Raw genomic sequence first — 18432 nt, forward strand, 5'->3', positions numbered from 1 at the left:
GCCCATCAGCGTTCCCGGGGGTCCACAAGCCCCACCGCGAGCCGGAGCAGGATCCCACCGCCCCGGGGCGAGGGGAGTGGGGGCAGCCCGGCTTGCTCTGCCCCGGGCTGTTGGCCTTCCTGCCGCACACAGCGCCCACAGCCTCCGCTTGCCAGGGAAGCAATGGCTGGAGCAATACCTCCTCCTTCACCGCCCCCGTGTCCCCCCACAAGGGCCAGCACAGCCTCCCAGGCTTCAGTGCTCTCTGAGGGACCCCGGGCATGTTTCACATTCCAGCAGTGAAGTGACATGACCAAGGCTGTGCAGTCAGTCAGTCGGTGGCAGAGGGAACACCCAAACATCCTTGCTCCCAGCTCTGTGACACACAGCACCCCACCCTGCCTTACCCCCTCAGCTCCTGCATCCAACTGAGCCATGCTCAGACCTCTGCCAATCAGAAAGTGCACTCTGGGGGAGCAGAGCATTGGCACTGATCCACATTCCCCATCCCACCAGCTTCCAGCATCCTAGGGAAGCAGCAGAAGAGCACTCCCAGCTTCCTGAGCTAAGGGACAGGCAGCAGCAGTCTCAATGCAGGCTGTCACCCTAGGGATGCCACAGTCACGCCGTGCTGCTTCCACACCTGCCAGGCCACTTCCTAAACCCTGGCACCTCTGAGCATCCCTGAGGCTGTAGGGGTGAAGAAGCCAATGCCTGTTGGGGGGCTGCACCCTGCTCCTCTCCTTTCTCCCAAGACCATCTTTCTCCTACCTGTCCTAGATCCTACTGAGTCGACCCAGTTTTAAGTGGAACTGAAGCCTTTGCAGCCCTGGTGAGACACCCTCCATGCAAGGACAAGGCTGAGCAGTGCTCCCACCAGCCCTGTGAGGCAAAAACACTAATTAGACCATCGTCAGGTCTCGGAGCCCAGTGGAGCAGGGCAATATCAGTGACAAGGAAATCATTGCACCACTCTCACTCTCCTGGGGCCACACCAAGGAGCAGAGCATTTGCTGCCAAGGTTGCTCGGTGAGAACCAGGGCGTCCCAGCTCCCAGCCCAGTTCTCCAGGCTGGCCTGGTTACACAGAAGGAGAAGTGATGCAAAGATGGGAGAAGGGGCAGCAGGTCCTGAGGCCACCAGGGAAAAGCCAAGCCAAAAGGCCAACAGGGAGAGGCTGCCAGGGTGGATCCACCAAGCCACGTGGTTGATGAATCCCAGAATGGTTTGGGTTGGAAGGGACCTTAAAGACCACCTGGTTCCAACCCCCTGCCATGAGCAGGGACTCCTTTCACTAGGTCAGGTTACTCCAAATCTCATGTAACCTGGCCTTGAACACTTCCCTGAACAGGACAGCCACAGCTTCTCTGCACAACCTGTGCCAGGGCCTCCCCACCTTCACAGGGAAGAATTTCTTTCTAATATCCAATCTAATCCTGCCCTCTCTTACTTCAAAGCCATCCCCCCCTTGTCCTGGCACTCTGTGTTCTTGTCTACAGTTCCTCTTCAAGTCTTTTGCTGCCCTTTTAGGTACTGGAAGGGACTCCAAGGTCTCCCTGGAGCCTTCTCATCTCCAGGCTGAACAGCCCCTACTCCCTGAGCCTGTCTCCACAGCAGAGATGCTCCAGACCTTTGAGCATCTTTGTGGCCTCCTCTGGACTTGCTCAAATAGATTCACATCCTTCTTATTTTGAGGCTTCAGACTGGATGGAGTGCTGCAGATAGGATCTCACCAGAGCAGAGCAGAAGGGCAGAATCTCCTCTCTCAGCCAGTTGCCCACTCTGCTGAGGATGGATCCCAGAGTACGTTTGGCTTTCTGGGCTGCCAGCACACGTGGCCAGGTCACGTTGAGATTCTTGTACAACCAACACCCCCAAGCCCTTCTCCTCAGGGCTGCTCTCAATCCATTCTGAATGCAGGTCCCAGTGCCACACTGTCCCTGTACCACCAGGGTGACCCACCTTGTGCTTGGTGTGGTCAGCGCCACTGTGCCACTCTGTCATCACCTGATCCAGCATCCCACCTGGATCAAGTGGGGGGCTGGATCCCACCCACACCCTGTACATGGTGTCACCACTGAAAATTTTCAGTTGAAAGTGACATCCAAGGATTATTGGGGCCAAGTGCCCGAGCTATTTAGGTCAGTTAAATCATGTTGTTAAGGGCATTGTCCAAATGCCTCTGAGGCACTGACATGCTTGGGACACCAACCACCTCTCCAAGAGGTCTGTTCCAGGGTTTGACCACCTTCTCAGTAAAAACCTGGGGTGCCTGGAGGTAGACTGACCCACACCACCACATTCCACTTACCTATGCACCACCATCCCAAGTTAAGCCCCATTCCTGGTTGCTGCTGGGGAGCAGCTGTATCCCTGCAGACAGCAGGAGAGGGGACTGCACCCTCCCCTCAGCCACACGCCTGCCTGCCCTGCCAGGCTGGGCTGGGGAGCCAAGCACTCCCTGTGCCAAGGTCAGAGCTGGCACACTGCACTGGCTGCTCTGGGAGCTTGCTCAGCACGGACCAGCTTGGCAAACAAAAACAAGGACAGGCTCCTGCCCGAGTTCCGGCAGCACCCCTGGCCTGCCTGCCCTCCAAAACTCCCTCCTGGATTTATGGAGGTATGGTGCCTGCTGGCAGAAAGGAGTTAAACCTCCCAGCGTGGATTTGGATACTCCTGGGTTAACCTTCCCAGCATGGATGCAGATAATCTTGGTTTAACCCTTTCTTTATGGATATGGATACTCCTGGGCTAATCTTGCCAGCATGGCTATGCATGGGTACTCCTGGTTTAATCCTTTCATTATGGATTCAGATACTCCTGGGCTAACCCTCCCAGCATGGACATGGATACTCCTGGGCTCCTGCCACTGAGGGAGCCTTCCCAGCAGTCTGCTTGGGAAGCTGGGCATTGGTGCAGGACAGAGTCCCTGAGCCCAAGGGCACTTTGTCTGAGAACCTGCTGCTATTAATGAGCTCCTCCCAGCACAGGATCCAACCTTTCCAGAGCCTGGTGACCCGAGACCACTCCAAGCACATTCCCCTGCTCCTGGCAGCTTCAGCAGCAGCCGTGCCAGCTGCCTGCAGCCGCCCTGTGGTGCAGAGAAAGGCCTGAGCTGTCAGTGGAGCCCCGCACCGCGGGTCTCTGCCCAAATTGCTCTTCTCACTGCAGGCTGGGCCTGGAGCCACGTCTTCCTCTCCCCTCTCTCCGGAGGGCTGGAGGCCAGCCCTTGGCTCCAGGCTGGAGCTGCTGCATGCTCAGCATTCCTGCTGGAGCAAGGCACACACAGGCCGGGGCTCCAAGCCTTGCACCGGGACAGCCACGAATGCTGAGCACACTCAGAGCCCAGCCACCACCCCTGTGAGCAGCTGAGGTGCCTCCACAGAGCCTGCCACCATCCCTGCCACCATCCCTGCCACCACCTTGGAGATGAGCATCCAGCATCCCAGCACCGAGCTCCCCATCCCTCCAGCTGCACATTTTTGGAAAACACAACCTGGTAAAAGCTAAGGGAGCCAGGGCGGCGCTGATGCAGCATGAGCAATGTGAGCTGCTGCTCCAGCTGACTCACCAGAGCCCTGGCCGTGCTCGGGAACTGGCCAGCAGCACAGAAAGGCTGTGCCAGCAGGTCCTCTGAGCTCTGCTGGAAAACCTTCCCTGACACACTCGGGGCCAGCTCACAGTGGTAGCAGGCTGGGGCACGGCCCTGACCCAGCCTGTCCCTTTCCATGGGGCAGACTTGTGTGTCCCAGCACTTTGCCTGCTCATAGGGCCAGGAAAAGGAAAGATAGGATACCCCCAGAGTGGCCACAAATTCACTCAGTCTTGGCCAGCATTGGGTGCTGGTCAGCTCTCCCAGATTCTGGCCAGCAATCTGGAATCCAGGTCAGGGCTTTGCAGCAAAGCCAGGACATCCAGACTGTGACTTCATCAGGTTCAGCCCCAGCATGGGCCAGGAGGGTAAGGAGCTGCAGAAGAGCACTGGTCCAGACTCTCTGGCCACAAACCAGCTCTCCTCTGTCCATTCTGCACCCCTGGAAAGTTGCTGGCAGCATCCTCAACTGCTGTCCCAGCTCAGCCTAGGGTGCTGAACATCCCCTGGGACCACTCCTCCTCCTGCAAGCAGGCAGCCATGCCCATCTCAGCACAGCAGGAACCAGCTCACACACACACCCACAGGATCACTCCAAAAGTATCCATGATTCACAAGATTCCTACAGTCCCTTGTTGTTGTCCAGCACTGAGCAGGAAGGCTGAGCTTGTGGGCAAGCCCAAAACCAGCCCAGCCCAGCAGACGTAGCCAGTGGCAGGGCAACTGGCACAGCTGGACAATGGCACAGATGAGGTGTCTGCAGCCTTGAGGACTCAACATTGCACCAGGTGAAGCAAAGCTTGGCCAATCCAGTTGCCTGAGGTAGGAACACATTGCCCCAAAGCTGGTGCTGTAAGGATGTGAGAGCAAAAGGCCATTTGGAGCACGAGGTGTTTTAGCAAGGCTGAGTCTGCAAATCTGGCAGAGCTGTATGCAAATGCATGTAAATATAGTCCTCCCAAGCAGGGCAGGGGATGTCACACACACCCTGATCTGCTCCACTGCTGAGGTGGGGTCCCTGTCCCCCTGTGAGCAGCGCCTGCTGGACCCAAGAGCAGAGTGAGCCCACCTGGGAACAGACCGGTCCACGCTGGTCTCCCAGAGTGTGAAAGTGCTTCCTTCACTGCAGTGAGCAGCAGCCTCCAGCAAAGCTCCCTCCCCTCCAAAGAAAACAACAAAGAAAATGCTGGGATGGGGATTAAGGAAATGAAACCGGCTGTGCAGGGTAAGCAAGGATAGGAAGTGGCTGTGATATCTCCTCTCCCCACTGGCCTGCAGCTCTCCCAGCCTGGAGCCCACAGCATGGCACATCTAAACCCAAGGGAAATCACGTGCTGGAGAGTGTGTTGAATAACTGTGAGGTTTCTGAGTGATCCCTGCTCCTGAGATGGAACAGGCACTTGGGGACCCTCCATGCTCCCAGACTGGCATTTCCATGCTCTCTCCATCCCAGTATAACGTGCATGGAGACCTCCTGACACCACAGGCTGCACTCTGCTTCTGAAGCTGGTATTGTGGGCTGGCATCTCAGGAGTTTTGCTCTCATGAAAAATTAAGGTTGGAAAAAACCTTTAAGATTATCAAGTCCATTAACTCCACACTGTCAAGCCCACCATTAAACCACATCCCCCAGATGTCCCATACATATTTTTTTTTAATACTTCCAGAGGTGGTGAGGCCACCATTGCCCTGGTCATCCTGCAGTTATTCCACCTCTCCTGACCTGCTGGCCCAAATGGATTTGTACTGGGAGGGGTGTCCCTGGAAGAAAGCAGTGGCAGTCAAACAGAAAGACCAGGACTAAAACGAGCTGCTAAAAGCTGCCATGGGGTAGGGGCAGCAGAGAGGGGACAGGCTGATAGCAGGGATCCTGCCACATCCTCCCCACCCAAGTGATGCTCCTGAGCAGGGCCCGTTCCAGCTCTTGTTCATGCCTCTAGCACATGTGTGAATGCCACCAGCCCCAGGCTGTGGCTCCAGCAGGTCTCTCCTGTATCTGTCACATGTCCTGGCATGCGAGGGCCAGCTCTGTTTACATCTGCAAGTCTCAGATTCTCCTGCTGGGGATGAGTCAGGCTTCCCTCGACACCCCGCTGAGGTGGCGGTGTCAGGGCCCCAGCTGGCGTTCGCCTCCTGAACGGCTCCGAGCCGGCGGATGCCAGGCTGGGGAGCGGCTGCAAAGGGCTCGCACAGCCCTCTCTGCCTGCTTTCCATCGCGCTGGGCTCGCACAGCCCTCTCTGCCTGCTCTCCATCGTGCTGGGCTCGCACAGCCCTCTCTGCCTGCTTTCCATCGTGCTGGGCTCGCACAGCCCTCTGCCTGCTCTCCATTGTGCTGGGCTCGCACAGCCTCCTGCCTGCTTTCCATCCTGCTCGGGCTCGTACAGCCCTCTCTGCCTGCTTTCCATCGTGCTGGGCTCGCACAGCCCTCTGCCTGCTTTCCATCCTGCTCGGGCTCGTACAGCCCTCTGCCTGCTTTCCATCGTGCTGGGCTCGCACAGCCCTCTCTGCCTGCTCTCCATCGCGCTCAGAGCCATCTGCAGCAGCACGGGAGGCACTGGAGGCTGCAGCTCCCTGCAGGAAGCTCTCCCTGGCTCGGCTCCACGGGGTCAGCTTCCTTCCCCTCCACCCCACAGGCACGTCATGGCTCAGCATGGGGCAGTCAAACCCCGAGCGAGCCCCCAGACACCTCCAGAGCTGTGGGTGGGATGGCCAGGCTGCTACTAAGGAAACCCCATGTCCTCCAAAGCCTTGGGGTGCTGGCGTGTCTCCTGGGAATCCAGCTCACAGGAGAGAGGGGTCCCCTGGATTTGGGACCCCAGGGACAGAGGCTGGAGCTCGAAGGAGAAGCCAGCCCTCTTACCATCTCACATTGCCTGGAGATGCCTGAGCTGCCCCTGGACTTGTGGGGGGCTGAGATGGGTGCCAGCTGCACGCCACTGCCCAGCCTGCACACAGTGGGAACCAGCAGGCTGCTCTATCCACAGGCTCCCCAGCTGAGCCAGAGTGAGCATCCCAGGAGATAGGAGAAACCCCAAAACACCCCCAATGACATCCACCTCCCCCTTCCCTTTCATTGATCCCAGCCCTTGCTTTCTGCTCCTCTTTTCCACACATCCCAGAGTCACAAAAGCTCTCCTCTTCACATAGAGGCCTTTTCCCTATGCTCCCAAACTTCCCAGGGTGGGAAAAGAGCCTGGAAACTTCTTTTTGGATCCCCCCACCTGCGTCCCCCTTGCTGTGACCAGGGCTGGGCTGGCTCTGTGCAAGCACAATACCCAGAAGTGTGTGGAGCCGCTGGAAGGAGCGATGTTCCCGGATGGTATGCAGCCCTGACAGCACTGGCTCTGCTTTAAAGGGTAATTTTATCCTGTAATAACAAACAAGAGGAGCCAAGTTCCTCCCCAGCGTCACTTCCCTGGCTCCAAGGAGAGGGACATGGGGGAGAGAACTCATTAGAATGAGCTTGGATCCTTGTTCTTGCCATCACAGGGTCTTAACTCCACTCCCCTGAGAGAACAAAGGGGGAAGATGCTCCAGGGCAGCAGGTCTGGGTCGAGAGTTGAAACAGATACATTTGTGTGCTGACATTCTGGGCCTGAGGAGATGACCCCTCTAGCAACTTCAGTCCTGCAGACAGCAGCAGGAAGCCTGCCCCAGCCCATGGCATGCCTGGCTGAACCCCATCACCATTCCCACAGCCCCCCCACATGCTCACAGCACTGGTCAGGCACGCTGGCATCTCGGCACTGTGCCAGCTCCAAGTGCAGCCACCCGGGAACTTGTTCTGCAAAGCTGGAAATTCAGGCCCAGCTGGTCCCCTGGGATGGGCAGGGAGAGGCTGACCTGCTCCAAACCCCTGGCAGGACCCTGCAGAGCAGGACTGGGTGCTATGGCCAAGGGATCATCCCTTTTGTGGGCATCCCTGGGGGCACAGGCATGGGCAGAGCCCAGCTGTGGGAGGAAGGGTGAGCACCTCTCTGTGACCCATGGGTGCACCCTCCTGTGCTCCCAAACGGGTTTTTTTTTGAAGATCCATGGGTGTGGCAGTGTCAGGGCCCCAGGGCACAGAGCAGGATGGTTTATTCTTAGGGGGCACTGGGGGCATGTGATGGGCTCATCAACATCTGTGGTGCATTCACAGGGGACAGGGAGGATCTCTGCTCACCCCATCAAGCTCAGCATTGGCTGACCTACCTCTGCTCCTGCAGGGACACTGATGCTCAGGAAAGGTGTCCCTCGGTGGTCATCACCAGGGAGGGCACAGCCCAGCCTGTGCTGATGGGACACCGATGTCCCCTCCTTGCCAGTTGAGAAGTGGGGAAAATTTGGCAGAGCTCAGTTGTGTGAGAAGATGACAATCTGGAGAAGGCTGCTGAGATGTTCTGTCTGACTTCCACTTCCCCAAGGAGCACTTCTGGACATCCCAGGGTTTGATTAAATCCCAGCCTGTCAAACGAAGCTGGAGAAGTGCTGCATTTTTCTTCCTCAAGATGGATTTCCTCCAAACCCCTTATTAGGGGTTTGGGTTAAGTCTGTGTGGAGCTGGTAAAGCTGCTGTCTCCATGGTGCCCCCCCCCAGCAGACTAGGGGGCTTCCAGAGGAAGCAGAAGACAGGATCCAACCAGCTAAAAAGGGGAAGAGAGAGGAAGGAGGGAATTATGGCATCTAAAGCATTCAGGGTGGCAATATCAGTGTCTGCCCTCTGCAAAAAGGGTTGTGGGAGACCCATGGGACACAAGGTGGCTTGGGGGAGATAAGTCAAGTGGTGCTTCTGGTTGCCAGGGAGGTAAAGCCTGGAGCAAGCTCCCAGTACCAAACCACCCTCCCAGGGCAGATGTGAACCCTGCCTGGCTCTGGCTGATGGGAGTGGAGAGCATCAGGGCAGGCATCAGTGGGTTAAAAGCTTGAGGTGGGACTTGGGTGAGCTGCTTCCTCCTGGCAGACAATAATATGGGAGGGAGAAGGGATGGACTGGGCTCTGCAGGGGCTGATAGCAATGGAGCAACTCCAGCCCTGCAGCTGCAGCTGTGCAGGAGGAAGCCTCAGCACATTATCTGCTGGTCCCACTCAGCTTCCTCAGCAGCCCTGATGCTGCAGGGACCGGGTCATTCCCCCTCCAGAGCCTCATTTCTCACGGACACAAGTTGGGTCCCTGTGCTTTGATGGTAGCCCTGGCCCCCAGCACCCCCAAACCCTGCACTCCCAGACAGTCCAGCCTTCCCAGCATCAGTGTTTCCCACTGCTGGGGGCTGTGGGAATGGTCACCCAGGCCTCAGAGCCCCCCAGTACCACAGTGCCACCCAGCACATGGCCCCCACAGCAACCATCCTGCTGCCCCATCCCCTCCATCCCAGACAGCGCCCACACCTTGGCAGAAGGAAGTTTTGGCTGGAAGACGACTCCTGCAAAGAGGATCTCCAGGTCCTGGCTGAGGTCCCTGCAGTTCTGGTTGCCTCTGCTCCTGGTCCTTCTCAGCAAAGATCAGCAGCACCTGGAGCTGCTGCAGCCTGGCCACGCTGGCTGGTGTCCCAGCACTTCCTCGTGTGTGGCTGATTGTGACCTGTCTGTGCTCCACCTCCGCAGCTGCACGGCTCTCACAGGAGCAGCCCTTTTCCGTTTCGTTTCCGTTTTTTTACCCTCTCCTCCTGCAGCAGCCTTTGCCTTTCACAGAGGCTCTGCCTGCTGCCATTTGCCCCACTCGGGTGTGCGAGGGTTTCTCTCAAATGGGTCTTGCCCTGATCCTGGCCAGTCAGGTCAGGAGTCCTGATGTCCTCAGTGCTCCTACCCCAACCCACAGACCTGCCTGACTCCAGCTCCTGGTGCAACAAGTCTTTGCCAGTGGCTATTGGTCTGGAATAAGGCAGCTGCTGGAAGAGCCTGGGAAATGTGGGCCTTTCCGACCACTGAGGTCAATCCCTGGAGCCTGGAGAGCTGCTGGGCTCCCTGGAGCAGAGAGATGTTTGCTCCCAGATGTTACCATGGCTCCAGAGAGGCTGGGGGAGCCTGTCTGAGCTGCTCTGGGTGACAGCTTCCCTACCCATGGTCTCTGGAAGTCCCCAGATATGTTTCCATGACCCTGTGCAGCCTCAGGAAGAGTCCTCAAGGAGTTGTCCAGCTTTCCCCACTGCTGGAACCAACGCTGGCACCTGTGCCCCAGCTTCAGAATAGAGATGGATCAGCTGGTAAAAGCAGATGGATCCTAAATCACACTTGCTCTGTTCAGACCTGCCTGTGCTCACAGGGAGCAGCTAGCTGGTCAGGGGGAGCTGGGAGCTCAAGTGTCTCCTGGGGCACTGTAGTGCACCCAGTGAAAGGACAGAGGGCTATGCTGCCATCCCAGGGGGCAGGGGGGACACTGAGGTCTGACACTTCCCAGAGCCAGGAAATAAGCCTGACACAAAGGGCAAACCAGCAAAAGGGAGGGAGGGAGGCAGGAAACATCAGGCAGGAGAGGAAACGGGGAGATAATCAGCTCCATGAGCACAAACACCCGGAACTTGTGCAAAGGAAAAGCCAACACCACTTGGCAAGCATTTGAGCAGGGAGACCTGCCCATCTGGCCTTTTACTGAGGCTTCCTGAAGAACACGTGCCCTGCAGCACCTTAAAGTTCTCAGGGGTCCCTGGCCTCCAAGTTACCATGGGTGGCACAGTCCCTGGTGGCTTAGCTCCAGCATGTGCTCCCTGGGATGAGCCTTGTCTCAGAGGGTGGAAGGATGGGCTCCTGGAGAGCACCTGGCTGTACTTGCAAAGGCAAAGCACTCACCAGGGGTGAATCCCAGTTGCAGAGAGGTCCCAGCTGGTTTATCCTGCCCCAGTCTTGTGTTGGCTTGAAAACTGGGAAGCTGACCTGTTTCCACTTGGCTCTGCCCAGAATTGGTCTGCTATCCCAGCACCCTAAGTGAGACCACTGGGTTAGTTCTTCTCCCCAGGAGCTGTGCCCAGTGCTGCCAGACTGGACTCCACCTGCAGAGCTTCCCACTCCTCCTCCTACCACCTTCAGAACACAGGGCTTCCCATGCCCTGGTGACCTGACCACATCCCAGGGGATGCCCCAGGTGATGGAGCTTGTCCCAGCTGTCAGCAGTCCTGTCTCCTGCGTGTTCCCAAGGGAGCAGTGACACACATCTCATGGGGCTGGCAATGGCCACAAGGGGGACAATGACTGTGAACTGTCAGCAATCCATGGTGGGATCCCTGGCATTGCTCATCTCCCAGGATCCAGCACGTGCGTGGGACAGAAGGGAGGAACACGGAGAGAGATGGGCATGGAGCCAGCCTGTGGTGACTGGCTGGGCTCCAGCTGGCTTGTGTGGAGTAACTGGGGCAGGAAAAGCTCTGCCAAGGGGCAGGGAGGGAACTCGGGGGAGGCTTGGCCGTGTCTCTGAGCCAGCACTGGGCTGAGCACAGCAATGCACTGCCAGGATCAGGCCCCTCACCCACGCTCCTGTCCCTCAGCCATTCCTTCCCAGGGATTCCCCTCCTCCTGCTGCCATTGCAGCGCTGATAGGGAGGTGCCCAAGTTGGCACTGACCACTCGTGCCAGAGATATGAGCTGGGAAAGAAAAGAGCAAGCATTGACATGGGAAATCAGGTGGCTGGATCATGTGGAAGAGCCCAGATGGTTCAGAGCTCCCTGGAGGATGAGGCTCCTGAGGTCAGTGTCTCCCTGGCAGGGGGCACCTGTGCAGCAGTGGGTGCCTCATGTGGGTGCTCTGCTGGCAGTGCTGGCTCCTGAGGGCCTTGGAAAGCACAGCACAGGCTTGGAAAAGAGCATTTCAGCCTGGGCATGGGGAACACAGCTCCTCTGGCACAGCCAGGTGAGGCATGGCCTCAAGATTCCCAGATGGGGAATGGTGGACACCTCTTGGTGTCAGGCAAGCTGCCACTCCAGAAAGAGGTAAAACCATAGCCCAGACCCAGAGGGACCCGGATGCTTCAGCTGGTCCTCCAGATGAGGAAGAAAAGGTGGTGGCCTCTGAGGGAAGGAGCAGGGGGTTGCCTGTCCTGCAGGGCAGGTTGCTCTGCCCAGCAGAGACCAGGCTTGGTTTTGCAGGAGTCCTGGCTCCTTTTGGCCATGCTCCTTTAAGAGGAGTTCTTTCCAGAAAGGGCAAAGCCCCAATACCACCCCAAAATCCATTTATCTGGGGCAGTTACCACTTCCTGGTAAAATTCCTGCAGTCAAGGGCTGCCCAGCCCACCTTATTAAGGTTCTCAGCTTCTCCATCCCACAGAACTGCTGTTCCCATGCAGTGATCCCCCATGGGACCAGATTTTCCCCACCCAGGGGTACCATGCCCAGCTGGGGCACCACTGTGGCAAGAGCTCTCTGCCTGGGATTGCAGAACTGGACTGTAGTGCCCAGTCTTCCCATTCCAACCATGAGGCTGCTCCCAAAGACAGCAAGACAGCATGTCCAGCACAAAGTCATCCCAAGAAATCTATGGCAAATACACCATGCTTTGGTGGAAGCATGGCAGAGACCAGGCAGACCTGGGCACACCCTGCAGCCAGGCAGGACAGCAGGAGCTTTGGGTGAGTTACATGTCCCCATCTGCTCAGAGCAGCTGAAGACAAGGCAGGCAGACTGCTTGGATCACAGGATCATTTAGGTTGAAAAAAACATCTCCAAGATCATCAAGTTCAACCATTAATGCCAGGCTATTTTTTGCAGGGGCAAGACAGTCTGAGTAGAGACTCTGCAGCTGGGAGAAGGCACAGGTACTAAGTGACTTTATTTATTAGGAAGTTGAAGGCAGGGATCACACCCTGCCCACCCACTGGAGTCCCAGGTAGGTCCCTTGCAGACCACAGAGGGCTGAGCACCCTGAAGTCCCGTGGCGTGGAGTTGCTCACAGGGACAGAGAGCAGTCACCAGGGGATGGCTTTCCCTTCCCAGTTGACCAGAGTCCCACTGTGTTTCTCAGAAAGGATTGGCAGCACAGACAACAACCCCCGCACACTTGTGTCCACTGTCAGGTCAGCCTGCAAAGGGAAGAATGAGACACCACCATCATTCCAGGCCATCCAGCAGCACCCACTTGGCTCATGGGCAGTGACAGCAAGGCTCCCTCCACCCAGAGTGAGCAGAGAGCCATGGGAGCTGGGACAAATCCACTGTGTGGGAGGATGGTTGGGTATCTGCACTGCTGGCTTGGATGGAGGTGGATTGGGCTGGGAAGCCAGCCACAGGTTTAACCAAACAGGAAGAGATCCCTGCTGCAAATGAGATGCTTTGTGCAGCCTTCTCAAAACCCCAGTGCTGCAGGGACCACCCCTACTGCAAAACATGGATCCTGCAGGATGAGTGGAAACCTCATGGACCTGCAGTTCTTCACGGAGTGGGGCACAGGATGGGATGGTGTTGCTCCTCTTCTCCCTGCTCTGTTGGATCCAGGTTCTCTGCATATCTTTCAGGCTGCCCAAAGCCCCTTTTTTCCCCCTGAACAAGCAGCCTGATATGTGCTGATGCTATTTCCCAGACGTCCCAGTATCCACATGTTCTGCAGGCGCCCAACACAGACATGGGCAACTTGGAGCCCAAGAGGCAGCTCATTTCCACGTGGATCCTCCCTCCAGAGAGCCATCTTGGCCACCTGGGCCACCTCCTGGGCAGGTTTGTAGCCTTGGGTACCACCCATGTGTTCCCTGTTGACCTGCTTGGCCAGAACTCACCTCCTGTGTGCCCATGTCTGTTTTCACCCAGCCAGGGTGCAGTGCCACACACAGGATCCCAGCTTCCTTGTAGGTCAGAGCCTGGCACATGGTCAGCATGTTGAGGGCAGCCTGGGTGAGGAAGCAAGCATCATCCATGGGCAGCAAAACCTCTATGAACCAGGTTCTCTACCCATTGCTGCCTCTTGGTGAGGGAGACAAAGCAATGCCAGTTCTTCAAGAGACAGTGTGTGTTTCCCCTGGGTGGGCATGAAGATGCCCTGGGAACTTGGGGTCTCCCTCCATCTCTCAATGCCAGGTGTTTCCCTGACATCCAGCCTGTCAAGGGCAGCTCTGACCCCATGGAGCTCAGGAGCTGGGGCAGGTCATGACTCTCCATACCTTGCTGCAGCGGTAGGAGATGACAGGGTGGAAGAAGGAATCAGGTGTTTTCTTGATGGACCCTAAGATGGTGGAGATGTTGATGATGGCTGCCTTGCTGCAACTCAGGCCCTTTTCTTTGCTGTCCTGGGCAGCCTTCTTCAGCAGAGGCAGGAAGGCCTGTAGAGAAACAACCTAGAGGGACACCTGTGCCTCAAGCCAGTCCCACTTACAGCAACTGCAACCCAGGGAGGGTGAGGAAGAACAGCAGGATGTCAGGAGAGCCCAGGTGTTGCTGCAGTGGCCCTGCCTGCTCCCAATTAGACTTGCACAATTCAGAGAGGCTGCAGAAGGCTTAGGCTTGAAGAGCAGCCCTAGCACTCCCTGGCACAGCCCCCAGAAATTTGGCAAAGCCCTCCAAGATTTCCCTCATGACCATGGACAGCCTGGGCCACCCTCAAGTTGGGCCAAATTTCATCCCCAGAGCTTCACCCGTACCTGGGCCATCAGCATTGGCCCCACTGCATTGGTCTTGTAGGTCCTGACCATGTCCTCAGCATCGACCGTGTCCAGCGAGGCCGTGGGGGTGTAGATGCCGGCGTTGTTTATCAGCAGGTTCAGCCCCATCCCGTTCAGCTTCCCCTCCACCACCTTCGCCGCATCGGTGATAGCCGAGGGGTTTTCCACATCTGCAGAGCGAGAGAACAGTCTGAGAGCCACGGGAGGGGAGGACGCCGAGGAAATGTGCGCGCTCCGAGCCGCGCGGCCCTTCCATCCACGGGCAGCAGATGGTGCTGCGAAACCAGCTCCGACTCATCCCGATCCTCCCAACACCGCCGCCTCCGCCGCCAGCTGAGGGCCCCCGCCAGGAAAAGCCCACCGTGGGGGCAAACCGCTGCTGTGTGTCAGTTCTCAGCATCCACTGCTCCAAAGTCTACGTCTGAACAATTTCTGGAGACCCCAGGGCAGCCTCGGGGGGACAAGTCCCCAGGGGAAATGTGCTGGGACCTGCTGTGGGATGGCTCTGCAAGGTCCTTCTGCACCTTCTCAAGATCTGGGCTAATCTTACAGCATTCCCACAGGAGCTGCCTTCCTCCCAAGGCCCTCCTGGTCTTGCCTAAGACTTGGGATCAAGGCAGAGCAGGGATGTGGTCACTCATCTGGGGGAGCCAGGGGGCTGCCCAGGATGGATCTCAAGAACATTCTGGTCCTGTGGCCATGAGGCAAGGAGGCTCCAGGGAACGGGGTACTGAGGCTGAGAGGGGTCTGGAGAAGCTGGGGTTTTGGCAGCAGGACTTGAAGAAGCCCTGAAGAAGTGGATCCCCATGTACAGCCTGAAGGGAGAGAGGGAAGGAGAAATGGGGCATGCATGACTGGTAGTCACAAATTTACCAGCTCAGAGGCAGAGCACACATACCCAGCTTTACAAGAACCAGGTTTGGGTGTTTGGATGCCAGATCTCTCAGCTCCTACAAAAAGAGACATGGAAACAATCAGCATGAGGCAAAGGTGATGCCAAGCATCATGCTGGGGTGCCAGCAATGGCCCACCCTGAGGGAAACATTGTCCAGGTGTTACTCAGTGCTTGTGAACAGCTGGAATGGGGACTGGCCTTGGCTCTCAGGCTTCTCCCAGGCTCCACAAAGCAATGCGCCATGTGCTCAGCACATGCCATGGCCATGACTGCAAGATACTGTGGTCACTTTCCCAAAGGGTCATCCACAGCCCAGCCAGAGCCACAGCAAATGATGGGAGCAAAGTGTGAAGGACCAGTTTACCAGGGAAATGATGTGAACTGGCTGGGGACACAGCCAGAAGTGTCTTCCAGAGGCTGCAGGAAATGAGGTGGAAGAGGAATACCTGTGAGTGCCAGTATCAGATTTGACCTGTGAGGAAATCACACCTGGATAGGCCAGTCCCAGATCCACTCACTCTGGACTTTATTAATGATTAGTGAATGTAACCACTTTGCACATTTTTATTGGTTGTTTTCACCTCGTGGGGACATTGAGTGGAGTGGGTGAAAAGCTGAAGTCTCGGGAGGAGGACTGTAAATCCTTCAAGTGACCTTACAGCTGGGAATAACACTTGATAAACCATGTAAACAGCAGCCAATGAACCACTAGCATGGATCTTAATAGTACTTGTGTCTCCTCTCTCTCTGTACCTCCCTGTACCTTTGCCTGGTGTTGCAACAGGGATCCCCTGGTTATCAAGATAACAGAAATAAATTTACTCTTTGTGTTTTAGCCATCGATTGTTCTGCCTGCCTGTGCCAACTCCCACAGTGGAGGATTCAGAAGCTCTTTCAGCAAGGAAACTTTCTACTTCACAGTTCCTAGCAGCTCTTTGCTCTGAGTCTCCAACTACAGCAGGTTTCAGACAGCAGAAACCGAACCACCTTGTTTAATGTGCCCAAAAGGATTGCTTTTACAAATAAAAACCTCTTCCAAACATGCCCACAGGAGAAATACAAATTGGTGGTTTCTTTTGAGAGGAACATAGAGCAGGAGAGCTGCTGAGACTGGCCACGGTTCACTATCAGTTATCTCTGGGCTCCCTCACCAGACCCCATCTTCCCACATTAGCCCCGGGAAATCATGTTAAATCCATTAATTTGTTTGTGGTGGTCAACAGATATTTCTCCTCTCCTGTTTTTCCCTCAACAGCCCCATACCATCCCAGCAGGAGCTTCCCCCACCCCAACACCTGGTCCAGGCACAAAAGGGCAGGAGAAGTGATGTGGCCTCTGCTGTCTTTGTCCTGTGGTCACGGACTTCAGCAGCACCCTGATGACACTGCTCTCACCCTACCACAGCTGGACGACGCTTAGGGAAGTATCCCCTGGCTGGGAGAGTTGCATGAGGACCACCTTGTAGGAAAACTGGCTCCAGACCAGCCCTGAAAAAAGTCCCTGATCTCATTGCTGCCCTGCAAGAGTCCTGCAAGTTGAGGGAGAAAGAATGGGGCAAAAATAAAAGCCCTGGCCTATCTTTGACCCAGACAGCTTGGGCACCAGCCACAGCAGGAGCTGAGCACCCCCGGGCTGGCAGTAGGGTGGGCTCTCACTGCCCCAGGACTACTGCTGACATGGAATAATGCACACTTGCAAGAAGATGCAACAAACAAATCAGCTGGAGCCAGGATCTATCAGAGAGCAAGTTTCTCCCTATTAGTATTTCAATGGGACACAGCAAGCAGAGGAAGACAAGCTGGATATAAAGCGAGCTGGAAGAACAGGGAAGAATTGTGATTCCCTGCACAAGCAACATGTGTCAGTCTCTCCCATTTCAGCAAAGTGGAAAGCAGGGACAGGGGGATCCCACAGGCCACCACGTTTGGAAATCCCATGTTCTGAACCTCGGGATTTTGCAGAGAGCAGCGTGCCACAGCAGGACCGGCCCGAGCAGCGCCTCGGGCCCCGAGGCCAGCCCAGCTCGGCCCGTGCCCGGGGGAAAGGGCCAAGCCTTGGCACGGCAGGGCGGGTTCGGGCACACCCAGCACGGCCCGGGGCAGCCCAGCGGCGCGGCCTCAAGGGTGACCCGGCCGATTCTCCGCTGGCTGCACTTCAGGTGACTTTCACAAGGGGCAGGGCACGGTGCGGGCAGCAGAGCCCCGCGCCAGCAGCGAGCCCTTCAGGCCGGTGACAGGGGCCGAGCGTCACCGCCGCCCCCGGCCCGCACTGACCTGTGCCCGCGGCCCGTCGGGGTCCCGGCAGGTGGCGAAGATCCAGGCAGGGGGTCGCGGCGAGCCCAGCAGCTGCTTCACCAGCTCCAGGCCGATGCCGCGGTTGGAGCCGGTCAGCAGCACCGTGCGCGCCGCCGCCATCGCCATCGCCGCCCGCGGCCCGGCCTGCCTGGCGCCGCCTCCCGAGCCCGCGGGCCGCACCGGGCTGCCCCGAGCCCGGGGGGCGGGATTGTGTCTGTCTGTGTGTGTCTGTCTGTGTGGCCGTGTGCCTGCCCACCTAATGTTCACTGCAAACACAAGAACCGCGTCCCAGCCCTGGCGCGCCCGAGGGGAGGAGCGCGGGGTCTCGGAGCGAACCGGGGCGGCTGAGGGGATTCTTGCCGAGGGTGGCGCGTGAGGGAGAAAGCCTGCAGCGGGTCTGGGTGGTGTCTGCAGCACCTTTAGCACACTAATCTTCACCGTAGATAAGACTAAAAAAAAAAAAAAACAACTACAAACCCAACCCAAACTAAACCCGTTTAGCATGAGAAAGTGCCAGCCCCTTTACAAGCTGTTTTTATTGCCTGCCCATAAATGCGCATGATTTGCCTCTTTCCGTGACCATCAGATGCAATAAATCTGGTAAACAAATGGCTGTAGCACCCCTCCTATGGAGATGGGCTGAGAGAGTCGGGGTTGTTCAGCCTGGAGATGAGAAGGTTCTGTGGAGCCTTAGAGCCCCTTCCAGCGCCTCAAGGGACTCAAAGAGAGCTGGAGGAGGACTTTGGACAAGGGGGAATGGCTTCAAACTCACACAGGGCAGGGTTAGATCGAGTGTTTGGAAGAAATTCTTCCCTGTGAGAGTGGTGAGGCCCTTCCACATGTTGCTCAGAGAAGCTGTGGCTGCCCCATCCCTTGAAGTGTTCAAGGCCAGGTTGGACAGGGCTTGGAGCAGCCTGAAGGTGTCCCTGCTCATGGCAGAGGGGTTGAATAAAATGGTCTTTATGGTTCCTTACCACCCAAATGATTTGGGCAGTTTGGGCTTGCAGGTGTTTTGAGGGATGTTTCCTCCTTCTTTTTGTCGCTATCAGGTACCTGGTTGAACAGCTGCGCCAAAGGGGTAGCGTAGAGTAAAGCAAGGAAAAGGTTTGCTGGCATCTA

General features: G+C 56.9%; 1 protein-coding gene across 1 annotated transcript; it reads right to left on the reverse strand.

Annotated features, from left to right (window-relative positions):
- Positions 1-12276: 12276 nt before the first annotated feature.
- LOC118691461 (C-factor-like) lies at positions 12277-17519 on the reverse strand. The gene is made up of 6 exons (XM_036390670.2): positions 17293-17519; positions 15023-15074; positions 14104-14294; positions 13627-13785; positions 13246-13356; positions 12277-12555 (listed from the first exon to the last, which is right to left on the reverse strand). The coding sequence occupies exons 1-6, from the start codon at positions 17437-17439 to the stop codon at positions 12442-12444; spliced, it is 774 nt and encodes a 257-aa protein (XP_036246563.1). The 5' UTR covers positions 17440-17519; the 3' UTR covers positions 12277-12441.
- Positions 17520-18432: the final 913 nt, after the last annotated feature.

This window comes from Molothrus ater, chromosome 12 (genome assembly GCF_012460135.2).
Source record: "Molothrus ater isolate BHLD 08-10-18 breed brown headed cowbird chromosome 12, BPBGC_Mater_1.1, whole genome shotgun sequence".
In the NCBI taxonomy this organism is placed as follows: Eukaryota; Metazoa; Chordata; class Aves; order Passeriformes; family Icteridae; genus Molothrus; species Molothrus ater.

What these genes read in the sequence shown, in the direction of transcription:
- LOC118691461 (XM_036390670.2), bottom strand. Translation starts at nt 17,439, where the DNA reads ATGGCGATGGCGGCGGCGCGCACGGTGCTGCTGACCGGCTCCAACCGC. An exon ending in CCGACGGGCCGCGGGCACAG is followed by an intron (nt 15,075 to 17,292) that starts GTCAGTGCGGGC and finishes CTCTTTTTGTAG; the next exon opens with GAGCTGAGAGATCTGGCATC. An exon ending in CCTGGTTCTTGTAAAGCTGG is followed by an intron (nt 14,295 to 15,022) that starts GTATGTGTGCTC and finishes CTCGCTCTGCAG; the next exon opens with ATGTGGAAAACCCCTCGGCT.